Raw genomic sequence first — 16,417 nt, 5'->3', positions numbered from 1 at the left:
TGTATGTATACACACACACACACATACATACACAGTATATATATGGGTGGACAAACAGGATCTGGCTCATCAAATGATTCAAAGAGAAGGTAAACATAACTGATTTCCATATTACATATAACAAGACGTAGGGCCCAAGGCTAGGATTTGAACAGATGTACCTTAAACCACAGGACCACTAGAAGCAGGAATAATTATAAGAGCATTATTCTTGTAAGGAAAAATAGTAAGTATGACAACAGGAGTGGGAGGTCAGACAGATGGGAGGCGGCCATTGATGGCAGCCATGAAGGCCCTGCGAATTTTGTTGCGTCTTCTCTTAGGGCGGTGACGTGAGCGATACCAGTAACACACCAACAGCACTCCCACTGCCACACACAACACGGCAAAGGCTGGTGTTCGCTCTCCACTGTAACCCACACTGCCTCCACTCACACCTGCCAGGGAGGGTTCATTTAACAACATATTATCACATATCTCTGTAGGTAATATCATCTGAAGCACACTGTTTGTCTTGGAGCAGCAGTGGCAAAGATATGATATGATCAAGCACAGCAAGCAAGGAGGTACAATGCATATAAGCATTCTGGGTGGAGTTTTTTTTTATAGTCTGTTCCCTAAGAACTTACATGATCATGGGAGTTTCAGTTTTACTTTGCTGCCAGAAGACACATTCACTATTGTCCAAGGTCCAAAGATATGAACAAGAACTGCAGAGCTGAAAACCTTTTTACATTAAGAGGTGACTGAGTTTGTAGGTTACTATACAGTATTAGTGTTTATGCATTGCCTCTTTAAAGATGCTCATCATTGCATGATCTCTCAGCATATGAATGATTACTGGATTTCCTACCCATTTTTCACTGTAAGATCCCTGCACATTAATGTACAGTATTTAAATGAGCAGTGGCTCAGTCAGGACTTCTCAGGACTTAATATTTCAGCCTTTTTACATCCCATGTATCAGTGTACATGTACTTGAGGTTATTACTGTACAGGTCAAATTTGCAGGTGGTATTCTTGTGTCTCAGGAAAAAAAGAAAAATCATTATAACTTGCTGGTGCAAGTTTACATTCTATCTGTCTGTAGCTAGATTCCTTAATCTTGTAAGGGGTGGCCATAGACAATGCATTTCCATGTAATCTTGACCTCTGCCATTAGGCTGCCCTCCCTTAAACTCACACCTCCACTATCTCATTATCTCTCCACCCCATTCCTCTTTTTCATTAATGATCTCCCTCTCCTTCTCTCCCATCCACCTCACTTACAGACATAGTCTACAATAAATGTAGGTTTTTACACTGGATATTCCTGAGACATCCATTCCAAAATAGGATGACAGTGAAGTAGCTAAATATATGGCTAGCAGTAGCATGGCATTACTGTTAGTATCACCATGCATAAACAGAATGGGTGAGCTACAGGAACTCATATAAACATATATCATTATTAACTCTCTAAGTCAGAGAGGTTTCTCACAAACTGGGGAGGGGGAGGCGGGGAGTTCCACAGTACCTAGAATAAAGTAAACAAGGTATCCTCTGACTTTAGGGATTGAGTAACTAATAAAGCAAATAATATACAGTACTGAAATAGTTAATGGCATTAGACTGCTGAATACTGTATATTAAAGATGAGTCTCATGCAAAGTTGATTGGTTATCATGCTTCTTACTTATATTCCCTAAACCTTGTAGTGTCTGGATTTAACTTATCATTGTTCCTGAAATCTTGTAAACTTAGTGTACTGCTTTGTGTAATGGGTACATGAGATAGTACATTACAACAATACAGCAAACTGGAATACAGTACTATTAATTACTTCCTAAAACTCAAAAGACTGCATCTCTCTCTCCCTCTCTCTTTCCAATTTCCTGTTTTATCAAGGATGTCCTTAGTTATCGGTTGTCATCTGATGCAAGAAGAGTGCATGAGTCATTTTCCATACATCATCTACATGTGATATTTCCCATCTGTTCAACATCCTCTACTTCTCTTCCAACTGCTTGTCTTCTTCATTGTGTCTCTTCCATCCTGTCAGCAACATACATTGACTATGGATGGAAGGATTATGTATGATCTAAAGTTTGTGTGCTGGAGTTCCTTTTACCAAATTATATAGAGCAAGCCTATGTACAGGTACAGTATATAATACTGTAGTGTATAAATTCATGTTTGGCAGGCAAGTACGTGGCTTACTGTAATGCACAGGTCAGAGGACAAACTGTTTATTTTTTTTATATAGCTTTAAGTTGACGGTTACAGTGTTTATGTACTTCCAGAATATATTCATAGGACAGAACCTGTATGTATAGTATATCTCAGCCTTTCCATATCAGTGACTGTATACTTCTTATTTGATGTAAATTATATAATGAAAATTTATTTTTTCACATTTTTATTTTTTGGAGAGTACAACTCACCTGTTATATACAGTCATGGAATTGATGGAATTCTTAAGCATTATTAATCATCTCTCCCATCAGTTACAAACTTGTATGAATGGAACCTCCCTCACCTTCTGTAAATGCATATGACATGATATTGTAGTGGCTTCACGATATTGTTATGGTCCAGACTCACACAAGAATTCATAACATGTAATTTTTTCATTTGTAATTACAGACATCCACGATACATTCTTTTATACCTGTAGGTAATTATCAGAGCATCATGGTGATAGGAATAAAGAAATTACCCATATGTCATCTTGTGCTTTGCAAAAGGCCAATAAAATGAACCGGAGTGGAGAGAAACACCATTTGTCTATCCAGGTATTGGATACAGCAACCAAGTTGCCTCAAATTCAAATTGCAAGCCAGCTTTGACCTCCCATTGCACAGGAAAGGAGAGACTGTGCTTAGGGTGTCCTTTCTTCTCTGATTTTGTGTTCCCAAAGAGGAAGTCAGATTTTAAATTTTCCCATCCCACATGACCATGGAATTTAGATTAAAGATAAGGCTAAGGGAATGACGAGATCGAGCTGTGCTTGATGAAGTGCATGACTAGGGATTTGCCCCCCCCTTTTAACTTGACAGCTTAAGGACTGGCTCTATCTGATAGGTGTATGTGAAGCTACAGAACGTGATGAAATTATCTGTGGCCTATCAGATGGAGCCAGAATTTCGAGGGCTTGAATGGTGAGTGAATGGAAGCATGGCCCACTGAGTTGGGCTAACTTTGGCTGTCTGGATGTTGCTGCTCCTCACTCTGCCCTAGGGTGGGAGAGGAGGTCCGGATGATGAGGATGATTATCATCCCACTGCACCCATTGAAAGATGATAGAGAGTCATTTATTGCTGCTTTTACTTTGCCATGCCAGATGAAAAATGTATGAAATACAAGTTACTGGACAAATGATAAAGTTGTCTGAGAACAAATATTTAATACTTTGTTTATTTTTGTCTTCTGTATGAAAAACTGTCAAACGTGGTTGTCTCTATCCTTCTTCTAAACACTGCTGTACACATTCAGTAGCCATACTATACACAGTTGGTTTTACCTGATCTATATTTCTGTACAAGAAGTCAGTACTGTACATTAGTGTACACTGTAAAGCAGTTATTGCTAGGAAAGGAAACTAAAAAGACAACACTATTCCTCAGACTTTAAACTCCCACTCAACACACATTCTACATTTTAAGACTTATGTATAAGGTTCAGGGCAAGCTACCATATTACACTAGCACCTAGTACATTTAGATAATATTACCTGACACAGGTGAGCGGGCAGGAACATCTGCATGGTTGCTGTGACCATCATGTGGCAAAGGTTGAACATCAACTGGAGCAACCTTGACTGCTGCTACAATCTCCGGCTGAGACAGAAGCTTTAGCCCCACATGAATGTTCAGGCTGGGAAGGGTAGGGTAGACAAGCATGGTCATTGTTAGCAGAGTCACAAGTTACACCATGTGATACATAATGTAATGTGTAGGGCTCCATGGGTACTAAGAATTTTACTCAAAATGTTATTATTCCATAGCCATACCTCACTTGCCCAGTAAACTGACTGCCAGTGTTGTTCATGTGTGTGCTTGTCATCTTTAGCATAATATCTTTATTACAAAGAACTGGAACATATGTTACTCACTTTTTGTTTGAGACATTGAGAGGCTGGGGAGTGGCAGGGGTGAGGACAGGACACTCAGGTAGTGGGCGCATTTGTTCCATCCCCAGGGTGTGTTCTACAACCTGTGGACCACAGCTACTTACCACACACAGGTTTACACACAGTTATGGTTATTATACAAAGGTACAGGATACTGTTAACCCTTGCCACACTGATTTTTTTGTAAGGTAGTTTACCTCCTCTGAGTCATTGTTTCATAACCAACATAAATTGTACCTCATATGAGACTTGTACCGTGGCCAGTGCAGATGTTCATTGTGTCTCATATGAGCTCTGCAGTACAGCAAGAATTAAAGGAAACACTTATGGTATACACTTGGACTGGCAGTTTATGATAACAAATGAGTGTGTGATGAAGGTATGAGGATTTGGGGGAAACAGCACGGGGCAGCTGCATTTTCCTACACCTACTCGTCCAGATACAACCTGAGGAATAAGTGCTAATATGATGATATAAGTCAAAATTATACCATACTGCTCTGTACCATGAAACAACCTGAAAACTTCTCTGCTTTTAAATGGCAAAATGAATTTTTGGGCATACCAATACAGTACTGATTTTTAGACTAAGCACATAAGCCACCTACCTTTGAGTGTTTATGTAAATTACTGTTTTCCATTTTTGTGGGTAAGTCAGTGGTGGGTGGGACTGGAGCACCAGCATTGGAGGTGAAGACAGTAGCAAGGTGTCCTGTGGTGGTGTACTCTAACAGTGCATCCAGTAACCAGAAGCAATCCTTCTGTAAGTGGCTGTTATCCAGACAGTTAGAATCCCCATACACCACCACACGACCCCCAGTCTGCTCATGATGTTCACTGCCCTCCTCCCCGTCACTACTTTTCGTTTGCAATAAGCCCAGGATTGGTACATCTGGAATATAATAAACCGGTTCATCCTGTCTTCGATTCATTCAACAGTTAGTTGTCCTGTACATCACTTAAACATTGAAGAGTAAAGTATTGCATGTGAAAGGCTTTAATACTTTGCTAGTTTTACCTGGTACACTCTCAGTCTCAGCCTCTAGCATTTCTTTGGCATGGTCATTGAGAGTTTTGCGAATGACTGTGCCATGGCGTGGAAACTGAGCAAGGGAGGTGCCTGTCGCATAGTACATGTCTCGCTCCCCCAGGGTGAAATCTCCTTCATACACACCATCACTCAGACTCACTCCCCATGATGCCAGCAAATAATTCAGTGCAGGAATGTTACTACCACCTGTTACAGGCATCCACAGCTGCCTGAAAATAGCACTAATATTATATAACGGAAATAAGACTCATTCTGGACTATGTTACAGACAGCCATTGCCATGAGTGCTTAAACACTGCACTGCAATGAAAAAGATCAAAGGGTTGTACAGAGAGTATTAATTAATATATACATCTGAGAATCTGATGCCAGAAAATGCTGGTCAGCTTAGAAGTCAACTACGAGTATTCATACAGTTTTATTGCATTCAGTGCCTACAGAAATAATTCTTGCAGTGTGACATATGAAGAATCCATCTTCTGGTATTTTGTTACTGTAAAATGTACATAGTTTCAGTATTCACAATTAATCTACCTTTACATTAATAAATTTTCATAACTCAAAGATTTACTGCAAGGTATTTTTTGTGCGATTTTGTGCTGCTCAGGAGAGCAGATATTCTAGTTTTGTGTTGAAGGTGCCACAGAATATGTATGTGGTAAAATATAGTTGAATGAACTTTATAGAATAATACTTACTTTGTGTTCTCATCGTAGAACTTGACCTTCTTCATGACACTGACATTATACCAGTCAGCAAAGAGTATGATGGACAGTCCTTTCTCCACATCATGACGTAGCTTTGTCACCTCTTCTGGAAAGTACTCCTCCTCTGGGTCCACAATCATTAGGGTTCCATATTTCGAAGCATCAAAGCAGGTGAAAGGAGAGCCTAGAACCTCAACATAGTAGCCACTATTGCGCAGGTGCTGGTACATGTCCCTGAAGTTGGTATGAATATGGTCAGCATTCCAGTCTAATGGGTCGTTAGCAGTGCGCAGGTTGTCACGAGGGAAGTAACCAGGGGGGTAGCGGAGGTTATGAAACTGGTCCCACAGTACCCGTTTGTGTCGTGGAGGAGTGGGAATGGTCTTGGCCTTTACTGGGAGCTTTACGTGAGATATCCTTGGCTGCGTCTCCCCTTCTTCTGGGGGTGACTCAATGGTGATGGAGATGTGACCCCTAGCAAACCCTTCCCAGTCCTTGGCACTCTCTGCTACTGTGATCCACACAGCAAGATGACCTGACCAAGGCCACAGTACCTGCAAAATCATGTATATACTGTATAGTATAATGTAAAAGATCCTGCAGATATAAATAAGGATAACCGGTGAATCTGACGTGTAGGTACCCCGCATTACTTTTACTGCATCAGTTGCTATACTGTATATACCCTAATACCCTGTGTCGCCTTTTTTTCGATAAGGACTAAGGCGTTGCCCTTGGGTAGAGGGCTTAGGTTTGGAGCGTGTAGCACTTTACAATCAGATACCCTTCCAGATGTTTATCAATGACCCTTGGGTGGACTCAAACCTCCACCGCTTTGGCCAAAGCAAAGTGCTCTAACCCACTAAGCCATGGCTGCTACATTGAAAAAGATTGAGAAACCTGTCTAACTTTTCACATGTATTCTATCTGCTGCCAGAATATTATATTTTGAATATTTTCAGATAATTTTAATGAACTGTAGAAAGCCCCCATGTTACAGTAGGTTTTAGCCCTTCTTCAGTTTTGTATTTTATTCTGATGACCACCACATAACTGTACTCTGGTCTCCGTGGGAAATACAGAACTGAACTTTGCATAAAATTATTTAAGCTGTGGCCCCAGGCTTAAATGGATGTGAACCTGATGGACTGCATACAGTGGAAACAGCAAACACCTACAAGTAATAATCGGTTTCAGGAAATAACTAGCTAGTTTATTTTGTAAATAATTGAAGGGAATTGACACAACTAACCTCAGAATAGGTGAAAGCAATCTCAAGGTGATGGCCAAACTGTGGTGTGTATGGGTGCCAGACAGGCTTTTCTAGGATACGGCCAGACACCCCCATGCCATTGAGGATAGTAACATTGACGATGGTGGGCATGGCTCCGTGGTAGAGGGGCTGAGTGCAGTAAGGCCACATGTACTGGCATTCGGTAAGATCAATGTAGCTGGGACTGAGTGAGGCCTGGGGTTTATACTTGGATAGCACTTGGTATGCCTTCACCAGATCTAACTTTCCATGGCCCTGCTCAAACATGTTGACACCAGGCAGCCGCCGCGCTGAGGCCATGAGTGCCTGCTTCATGCTAGCTGGGTTGATAATCCCACCACGATGCAGCACACCACTAGGAACAAACGGTGTCACTCTTAGGGTTGTGCTTTGCAACACCTCTTCCATATCAGTTTGTTCTATACATAACGCCTCAGGATCTTACTGTATGTTACTAATACGAACTATATCACCATTAAAATGATGTAAATAGCATGAAGAGATGTTGACATAATAAAAAAAAAAGTAGTCACAGCAAAGCATCATAAACACTCCTCTGCCATTTACCAATGACCCTTATCACCTACACTTTCGTATATGATGGTTACTAAACAGGCCACAGCTCAGTTTTATGAACTGTACTTCCAGTTACAAAGGAAAAAGGGAAAAAGAAGTGTGTGGTAATCATAGGGGCATTTGTCTTCTTAGTATAATAGGAAAAGTGTATGGTAGGATATTATTGACAGAGTTAGAGAAAGAACAGAGAAATTAGTTGGAGAAGAACAGGGAGGCTTTAGGAAGGGAAGAGGTTCTGTAGATCAGATATTCATTCTTAGATCTTTAGTGGAAAAGTTTCTAGAGAAGGGAAAGAAGTTGTATGCGGCTTTCATGGATTTAGAGAAAGCATATGACAGGGTGGATAGACAAGGATTATGGAAAATGTTAAGAATATATGGAGTAGATGGGAAGCTGTTGAATGCTGTGAAGAGTATGTACGATGGTGCGAAGGCTGCAGTGCGTGTGGATGGTGAACTAAGTGAATTTTTCTCTTTGAAAGTTGGGTTGAAACAGGGATGTGTCATGTCTCCATGGTTGTTCAATCTGTACATGGATGGGGTAATAAAAGAGGTACAAGGTAGGGTAGTGGATGTTGGAATGGCCCTGGTGAGAGAAAACAGTGTTTGGAAACTCCCTGTACTGTTGTTTGCAGATGATACTGTGTTGTTGAGTGAAGACGAAGGGGAGCTGCAAGGCTTGGTGGATGAGTTTGGGAGAGTGTGTAAGAAACGGAATCTAAAGGTGAATGTACAGTAGGGAAGAGTAAAGTGATGGTCTTTGAGAGAGGTGAAGTCAGTGAATGTACAGTGAGGTTGGATGGTGAGGAATTGAAAAATGTGAGTACGTTTAAGTACTTGGGTAGTGTGATGAGTAAGGATGGAGGTTTGGAGGGTGAAGTACTTGAAAGGGTACAGCAGGGAAGAAAGGTTGCTGGTTCTTTGAAAGCAGTGATAAGAAACAGGGAAGTGAGCATGGAAGTGAAAAAGTTACTACATGACAGTATTGTGATACCAACTCTAACGTATGGAAGTGAAGCTTGGACGTTGTTGGAAGGATACAAGTCAAGACTGAGAGCAGTGGAAATGAGTTATTTAAGAGGAGCCTGTGGAGTCACATGGAAAGACAGGCTGACGAATGAGGATATAAAGGAGGGTTGTGGTGTGGATGTGGATGTGATAGGAAGCGTTATGAGGAACACACTGAGGTGGTTTGGCCATGTGGAGAGGATGGAGGGTGAAAGACTGACGAAGAAAGTGTATGTGAGTGAGGTGGAGGGGGGAAGAGGGAGGGGGAGGCCAAGGATGAGATGGAGGGATGGGGTGGAGAGGTGTATGAGAGAGGGGGGTGTGAGTTGGGAGCAGGGCAGTGAAATGGCGGGGGACAGGGGGACTTGGAGGCGATTTGTTTGTGGCCATCCCAAACGGGATTGAGGCGTCTGGCAATAGATAGATAGACTTCCAGTTACGATAAATGCTGATGTACTTGAAATTCACAATACTCGCATCATGTCTGAGTGTATATGACTGAAGTAAAGGGGGGTGGGGGAGAGGGAAACAGGATGAGATAGGATTGGCTGGAGGAGAATAAGGGTAGTGTTAGCTAGAGAGATGGCAGCCTAGTAAGAGATGATCTGTTAGTGGCCACCCCTTCTGAGATTAATTGGTCTGGCTACACATAGATATACACAATAGATACAGTAGATAAAATCAGAATATAGTACCTGGCAAGGAGGGTGACGGCTCCAGCAACAACTGGTGAGGCAACAGAGGTGCCTGAAAGCTGACGACACTTGCCTTCCATGCTGGACCCCTGCACTAATGACCCATACGTCACAATATCTGGTTTCACACGCCCATACCTGGTTGTAATCATCATTACCATCCTCATCACCATCATTGAGGTATGATTTAGACACATAAATCATGTACTGGTACCCGTGGATTGCAAGCCACAGCTCAGGCTGGGAAGCGTCGCGTTGCGAGCCACTGCTCAAGCTGTGTTAACCTTCCAGTGGCCGTGCATCACTGCTAACTATTCCACCCCTACGCAAACTTATGCAGGATGCTATGCAGAGACTTTTTTTTTTTTTTTTTTTTTTTTTTTTTTTTAACCAGATGATGCCCTGGTTTATCTTCAAGTTTATAATAAACAAAAACTAAAAAATATATAATTTTTTCACTACACCTTTACGCAAACTTGCACATAGTGCATGGAAAGACGGTGAGTTTTTTTTTTTTTTTTCCCACAAAATGGTGCCCTGAATGTTTATCTTCAAGTTTATAATAAACAAACAAACAAACAAAAATCCCTATTTTTTTGTGCACCATGGGGTGGGATAAAAAAAGGTAACTGTGCAATCCACGGGTTAATAAATGTGCTGGATCTTCTGAACCCGTCTTATATGGGAAAGGGTGTTTTGATGATGAAGCCTGATTCTGGAACAAAAGGCAATTTAAGATTCAATTCTTGTCATATGCAGAACACTCTTCACTTTAATTTAACCATAAAAAAACTGGCAAATAATTCTTTTCCACCCTCTGCTGGTACATGGGGACTAGCTATCTGTCCCCTTGTGTGTGTGTGTGTGTGTGTGTGTGTGTGTGTGTCCCAAAAGTGCTCTTCTCAACATGAATGTGTAAACTGAGTTAGCCTCTTAATTGCATTAATATACTTTTTAATTATATTTTGTCTAATGCTAAACAATTTAGTTCCGTCGAGACCTCCAGGATTGATGGAATTAAGGTGCAGATGCTGAAATGTTAAATTTCCATACAGAATTTAATATAGGTTAGAGAAAAAATATGGAAGAATAATACCCATATCTAGAGTAGTTTTTTATTGGGATGATATAAAAGTTTTAGCCTGATTTGGATCTTTCATCCATCGAAGCAGTTCTTGGCGCTTTGAAACTGTCACACAATACAATAACTTTGTCAAAGTGAAACTTACCCCTGAGGCAGCTCCCAAGTGGTCATTCCTCGTGAGGAGAAACGAGCTATCTGGTCCTCAAAATTAATGCCACCAACACCAATTACATCCATCTGATCCGCAGGGTTGTTCAGTGTTCTGCAACAGTACTTACAGTATAGGCACAGTATATGAAAGTGCTGTCCATAGAAGTAAATGTTATGCTGTTGAGGGTTTTCAATATTTCTGTCATAATTGTAGCACAGTACATACCATCAAGTTACTGGATCAGTATGAAACAATAATGTTTAATAATATATGGAACAATAATATCAGTACTGGTCTTTATAACTGTAGCAGGTATTATTTCCTTGCTTGCTTTTCCTATACAGTACTGTACTGTACTGCAATGTACTGTACAGCTGCTATAATTGCTAAATTATTTATTTCTGGTTAGGTTTATAACCATCTATTTTCATGCTACATATAGAACAGATATACAGTACTTCTTTCATTATCATCATAACTATATTATGAGAGATCACTAACAGGCTTCATTACAAGATGCTGGATTAAAGGACTGTCACAGTACCAGTAGCTACTTAAATATAATTCTTTTTCTGATACATACAAACCTCTTAAACAGCTTTAACCTATGTATGACTTCTGACAATTAAGCAGCTTTCACATTTCACTTACCCATAGAGGGGCCCATCATTGCCAATAGCAGAGACCATGATGACTCTGTTGGCTGTCAGCTCCCATACTTTGTCCACAAATGGGTGGTCCATGAAGTCTGGGCCTCCAATGCTTAAGTTTAACACATCCACTTTCTTCAGGATGGCATAATTGAATGCATCAAGGAACCAAGATGTGTAAGACACCTGTAGGAAGATGGGGTATTGTAAACATTACAATTGTACTAATTAATTGCAGGAAAAAAAAAAAAAAGCAACCGATACCAGAATTCGGTTAATGCTATAAGAATGTAATGTGGCTAAATGGGCAACTAACACCATTCATCACTATTAGTAACCCCTCAAAAATGACAGCATATAGCAACTGCCGAAACTTTAATCAAAACAGAAAATAATTTTATACTGCTGCTATTCTGGGATGACAGTCATTTCGTACAGTAGAAACCCTTAAGGTAAGGAATATACAGTACAGTATTGTATTTACCTGGTTATTGGTAAAGACTCGATAGATGTGTAGCTCTGCATCTGGTGCAAACCCCAAACAAGTTTTGCCACTGGAGGCAATCACACCAGCCACAAAAGTTCCATGCCCAAGACCATCATCCAGGGTCTTCTCATTGGTCCAGTTAGTTCGCTCCTTGATTCGCTTAAAGTGAGGGTGTGATTTGGACAGACCTGTATCAAAAACGGCCACTCGTACACCAGCACCTGTGAAAAGTAAAGACATCATGGTAATAATTACAGGATGTCTTATTAGAACTCTCTGCAGTTGAAGTGTTTCACTGCTTCTGATGAAAGAAAGCATATGGTTTAGTGATCATCATTATGGTCATCCAAGTCCTAATTCCCCTGTGACAAGGTACTGACAAGATCCCGAAACAAACAACACCAAGCAATCTTTCTCCGTGATAAGTTTTGCACTCACCTTTTTATAACCCTTATCATTTTCTAAGAGTTCATTTAATGATCATGTTTCGTACATTTTATAATGTTTTCAAAGGTCCCTCCCAATAGTTATATTAAAAAAAAAAAAAAAAAAAAAAAAAAAAAAGGATTACAAGACTTTTACTGTGTTTGGAAAATATGTCAAAAATTTTGTAGTCCAGCACTACTCACCTGTGATGCCCATACTCCACAGGACGTCAGCTTGCAGTGTAGAAGTGATCTGTCGTGGAATGGTGCGCAGCAGACGCCTGCTGGAATGTCTGCCTGTTGTCTGCCAAAATGCTGTTCCCTGTGGAGCAGCAGTAATTTATTCTAGTCTCCTTTCCATTACTGTATTCTTATCTCTCACTTGTATTACAATGGCTTCGATTTATGCCATTCACAAAAGAACTTTTAAATGAGCTTCTACTCAGTTATACACTCTGGCTTTACATTTTGTTTACCGTATGTAATTTATATTTTACAAGGAAAAGGTAGGCTAATATGTAACTGGCAACATACAGTATGCTTATACCATGTACAAAATGTCTCCTATATAGATTTTTTTTTTTTTTTTTAATACATTAAAACGTCAATATAACAGACTTCAGTAGACCGAAATTCACTTTTATAGGAATCGAGGAGCTACCAGACTAAATTCTTAGATATATGGAAAAAATCCAATAAAGCCAGAAGCAGTCTGGACTGCCTGACCACTTCATCTATGTTCACTAGAATGAGGCAAATAAAAAGACATGTTTATCAGTGTGCAGTACAGTACAGTACAGTACTATTATATATATTATACCATTTGATTATTGTAGTGAATGTATGATACAATACAGTACTGCAATGGTGGTGAAAACAGTTTAAAAACCACTGATGCGATCCAGTACTATTATATATTTTATACCATTTGATTATTGTAGTAAATGTATAATACAGTACAATACTGCAGTGGTGGTGAAAACAGTTTAATAACCGTTGATGTGATCCAGACTAATGACTAATTATATCAGAAAAAGTCCAGGTTAGCAGGGGGAAGTCTGGATGTCGCTTTTTTCAGAATTTTCTCTTTTTTGGAATGGCTTGGACCCCAATTAGTTCATTTAAGTGAGGTTTTACTGTACAATTTTCCACTGCATATTAATACATACAGTATCAGTATTCAGAGCAGGAGCAAAATTAGTTCACAAAACCCACCAATGTTAATGAAGACCGTCTAAACTTTCTTGATGCAGTCCAGGTGTCATTATCCTCGTGGGTTTTTGTACAGTCCACTCCATTGCATCCATTGCCTTTGTTATCTTGCCCTTCATCAGCCTTTCCTGTTTCTTCATTAGGCAGAAAGCTATCATAGTCCGCTTCCTCTGCCACCTCTTCTGTATTCCCCTCTGCCTCATCTGTCTTTGTGTCGGTCTCATTGGTTCTGTATACTGCCAAAACCTCATCAATTTCTGAAATGTTACCAAAGACTGGCAGGTCCCAAGTGTTGTCATTGCTTTCTTCTTCGTCAGTACTGTTGACAAAGTGAAGGTGACGGATGACCATGCGCTGGGCTGTCACCCTCTTCACAGCAGGGTGATCTTTTAAGGCATCCAATCCCTCATTCTTGTGCAATTCTTGAATCTGTGAAAAATTGGAGGAGCAATTTTTTTTACATGCTGTATATAACCAAAATTTTATCAGACACTTTGCATGTTACTGCTATTCAGTAATTTCATGAGGTGCATATCCGTAGCACAGCTTGAGGTGTACACTCTACTATCTATCTACTGCCAGACGCCATAATCCCGTAAGGGGTGGCCATTTGACTTTGAGTTAGTTGTTTTACGGGGAGGGGCACTAACCCTCCACCAACCCGCTTGTTGACATGTAGGGAGCACGTATGGTTTGGTTATATGGTTCCAATCTACCGTAATTCTTTGAAGACCCCATTTCAGTTGATGTCTGTAACCAAACCTTGTTTTTATTTTCCCCCAAGATCAATTTAAACTCTTTACCTTCATTATTCTTAGAAACGTGTGTCTTTCACTATGATCAGGCTGCCTGCACTACAGAAAAGTTATTTAAAAATTGTAAATTAGCTGACTGCGGAAGGAAATAGGCACCAATAAGCTTATGGTAAGTATGAGAACCATTACATTGAGATATTAGAAAATTGCCATGACTAGACTGAAGTTACATAATGAGAAGGAAAGGATGGAGCTCCTAGAGTAATACTGAGTTGTGGTGGTGATAATCAGCTGGGATGATCCATAAGGTATAAACTGTATGCACACTCATAAGTTGTGGAGAAGTACTAAAAGCGTGGAGAGAGCAGTGACAGTTCCTTTGAATAATGGGATGGAAAGTATGGAAGAAATGTAAGCATTATTAAATAGGAGGTTAGTATTATAGTTATGTGCAGGTACAGTGCATGGTATTTGGTACAGATGAAGTGTGGCATATTGGTAGTTTGCTTCTTTATTTACCCTATATTATGAACCTTACCTGAACAACATCAAAATCACTAGGGTAGTCACTTGCTGGATTATCACGAGGTAGTACCTCCCACCGTACTACGTTTGTTTCATTTAAGGCTGCCTCAATGAATCGTTCACGAGCCTCTTGTCTGTAGTATCCCTTAAATGCTACGATGTACTCTAAAAAATACAGAAAAAACATCACCTACTGTACGGTAACCACAACTATCTTGTAATACTGTGCAAAGTGCTACAGTGTACTGTATAAGTCACAGACATAATTTAATATCACCTGTACCTTACTTCTGAATCATTGTGTTCAATGTGATGCAAACTTGTCCTTACGTTAGCATAAAAATGTCAGTCCATTACATCAATTCAGTTTAGTTCTGAAAAATGTTACATACTGGTAGCCATCACGCTTGGAGCTCTATCAGTCTGAGGGTTCTCTCTTAAACTAAAATCACATGGAAGTAGCTAGAATGAAAAGTTGCCACTCCAGGTTTTCTCCTAAATGTATAAGGTAAAACATTTTGGCAATAGCCAATATGAAAGTACTGTTAAACAGTCATTTTTTTTCTTGGCAAGGTAAAATATTCCTTCAAAACCTTGTAGCTACAGTAATAAGGTGTCAGTACAGTAATGTTGCAAGACCTGTTTCAAAGCTGGTATTGCTAATATCTAAATGAAATTATGAAAGTAGCCTACTAAATAGTACACCAGTACTGAAATATTTATGTACATAATTATTCCAGTATGTCAGTATAGGTGCTGTATACTTGAACTCTTATAATGTTACATTCCAGTAGTACCGGTACTTTACTTACCATTTTCAACAATGCTGGATGAGTATTGAATTTTTACATGTTGATGTTTTGTTCCTCCACAGGGCTCTGTTGTGGGTACAATATTGGGAGGATTGTCAACATCAGCTGGCAACCCTCCGTCCATCGAACCGGTAAGTTCCTCATCGACAGTGTACATTAAATTTGCTTCTGTCACACTACTTAGTCTTCTACCAGTGAACATCACAGCTTCATCCTCATCCTCAGCACCAGAGTCAGCATTCACTGCTCCATGGCTCACCTGACCCAGTAAACACACCACTGCCACAACAGATATCACAACCAGACATTCTGTTCTCCACCTCACCCTCCATCTAGAGCACCACCAGCTGACCTCTTTAGTTCTTGTTTTGATGGATTTGGTACTATATGAACATGAGTGATTGCATTCTATGTATTTTCTGTGCTTATCTGGTAAAGTGGCAAATTTTGGTGGATTGCCACTTTTTCCTTTTCTAGCATTACTTTCACAATCTGACATAGGTTTGTCACTGTTTGTTAGTCGTTCATCTTGTATAGTCCCCCTGTTGTCTGTAGCTTCCAGTGATCCATCTTGCTGATCCTTCCATCGAAAATTTGGCTTCATTTTTCAAAGTTCACTGGGATTGTTTTACATTGCCACCTGAAAGGAAAAACTTCTTGAGGTAGTGGAGTCGTACATTAGATGAATGTTCCACACACATGTGAAAAGGTGAAATGTACCAAAGCAATTGGATTGAGTACAGTGTGTGATTAGTTTCATGTGACATGTGGAAAAGAAGGGTGGGTTTTGGAACCAAGTTGTTAAGTAACCCCTATCTGTCAGGCCAAACAGACACATCAACTTCAGGGTCCTGTGCAGTGAATTGATGTCCCTTTGTGGCAGATAATGCCTTACC

The 16,417-nt window shown here is 40.1% G+C and overlaps 1 protein-coding gene across 1 annotated transcript; it reads right to left on the bottom strand.

Moving 5' to 3' along the window:
- Positions 1-252: 252 nt before the first annotated feature.
- Positions 253-15,852, bottom strand: S1P (membrane-bound transcription factor site-1 protease). Its single transcript, XM_080277573.1, has 15 exons — positions 15,522-15,852; positions 14,723-14,874; positions 13,433-13,858; positions 12,422-12,539; positions 11,790-12,013; positions 11,307-11,491; positions 10,650-10,766; positions 9,421-9,558; positions 7,122-7,497; positions 5,861-6,423; positions 5,130-5,371; positions 4,720-5,003; positions 4,094-4,194; positions 3,713-3,855; positions 253-437 (listed from the first exon to the last, which is right to left on the bottom strand). Exons 1-15 carry the CDS (start codon positions 15,721-15,723, stop codon positions 253-255), a joined length of 3,456 nt encoding a protein of 1,151 aa, XP_080133699.1. The 5' UTR covers positions 15,724-15,852.
- Between the last annotated feature and the right edge of the window lie 565 nt (positions 15,853-16,417).

This window comes from Coenobita brevimanus, chromosome 70 (genome assembly GCF_032717465.1).
Source record: "Coenobita brevimanus isolate Jiangsu-jjx chromosome 70, ASM3271746v2, whole genome shotgun sequence".
NCBI lineage: Eukaryota > Metazoa > Arthropoda > Malacostraca > Decapoda > Coenobitidae > Coenobita > Coenobita brevimanus.
Note: the sequence above shows the minus strand (reverse complement) of the source record. Positions and strands in the feature narration are given on the sequence as shown.

What these genes read in the sequence shown, in the direction of transcription:
- S1P (XM_080277573.1), bottom strand. Translation starts at nt 15,723, where the DNA reads ATGTTCACTGGTAGAAGACTAAGTAGTGTGACAGAAGCAAATTTAATG. An exon ending in TTCTACGATGAGAACACAAA is followed by an intron (nt 5,372 to 5,860) that starts GTAAGTATTATT and finishes TGCTATTTTCAG; the next exon opens with GCAGCTGTGGATGCCTGTAA. An exon ending in ATTTACATAAACACTCAAAG is followed by an intron (nt 4,195 to 4,719) that starts GTAGGTGGCTTA and finishes TGTGGTCCACAG; the next exon opens with GTTGTAGAACACACCCTGGG.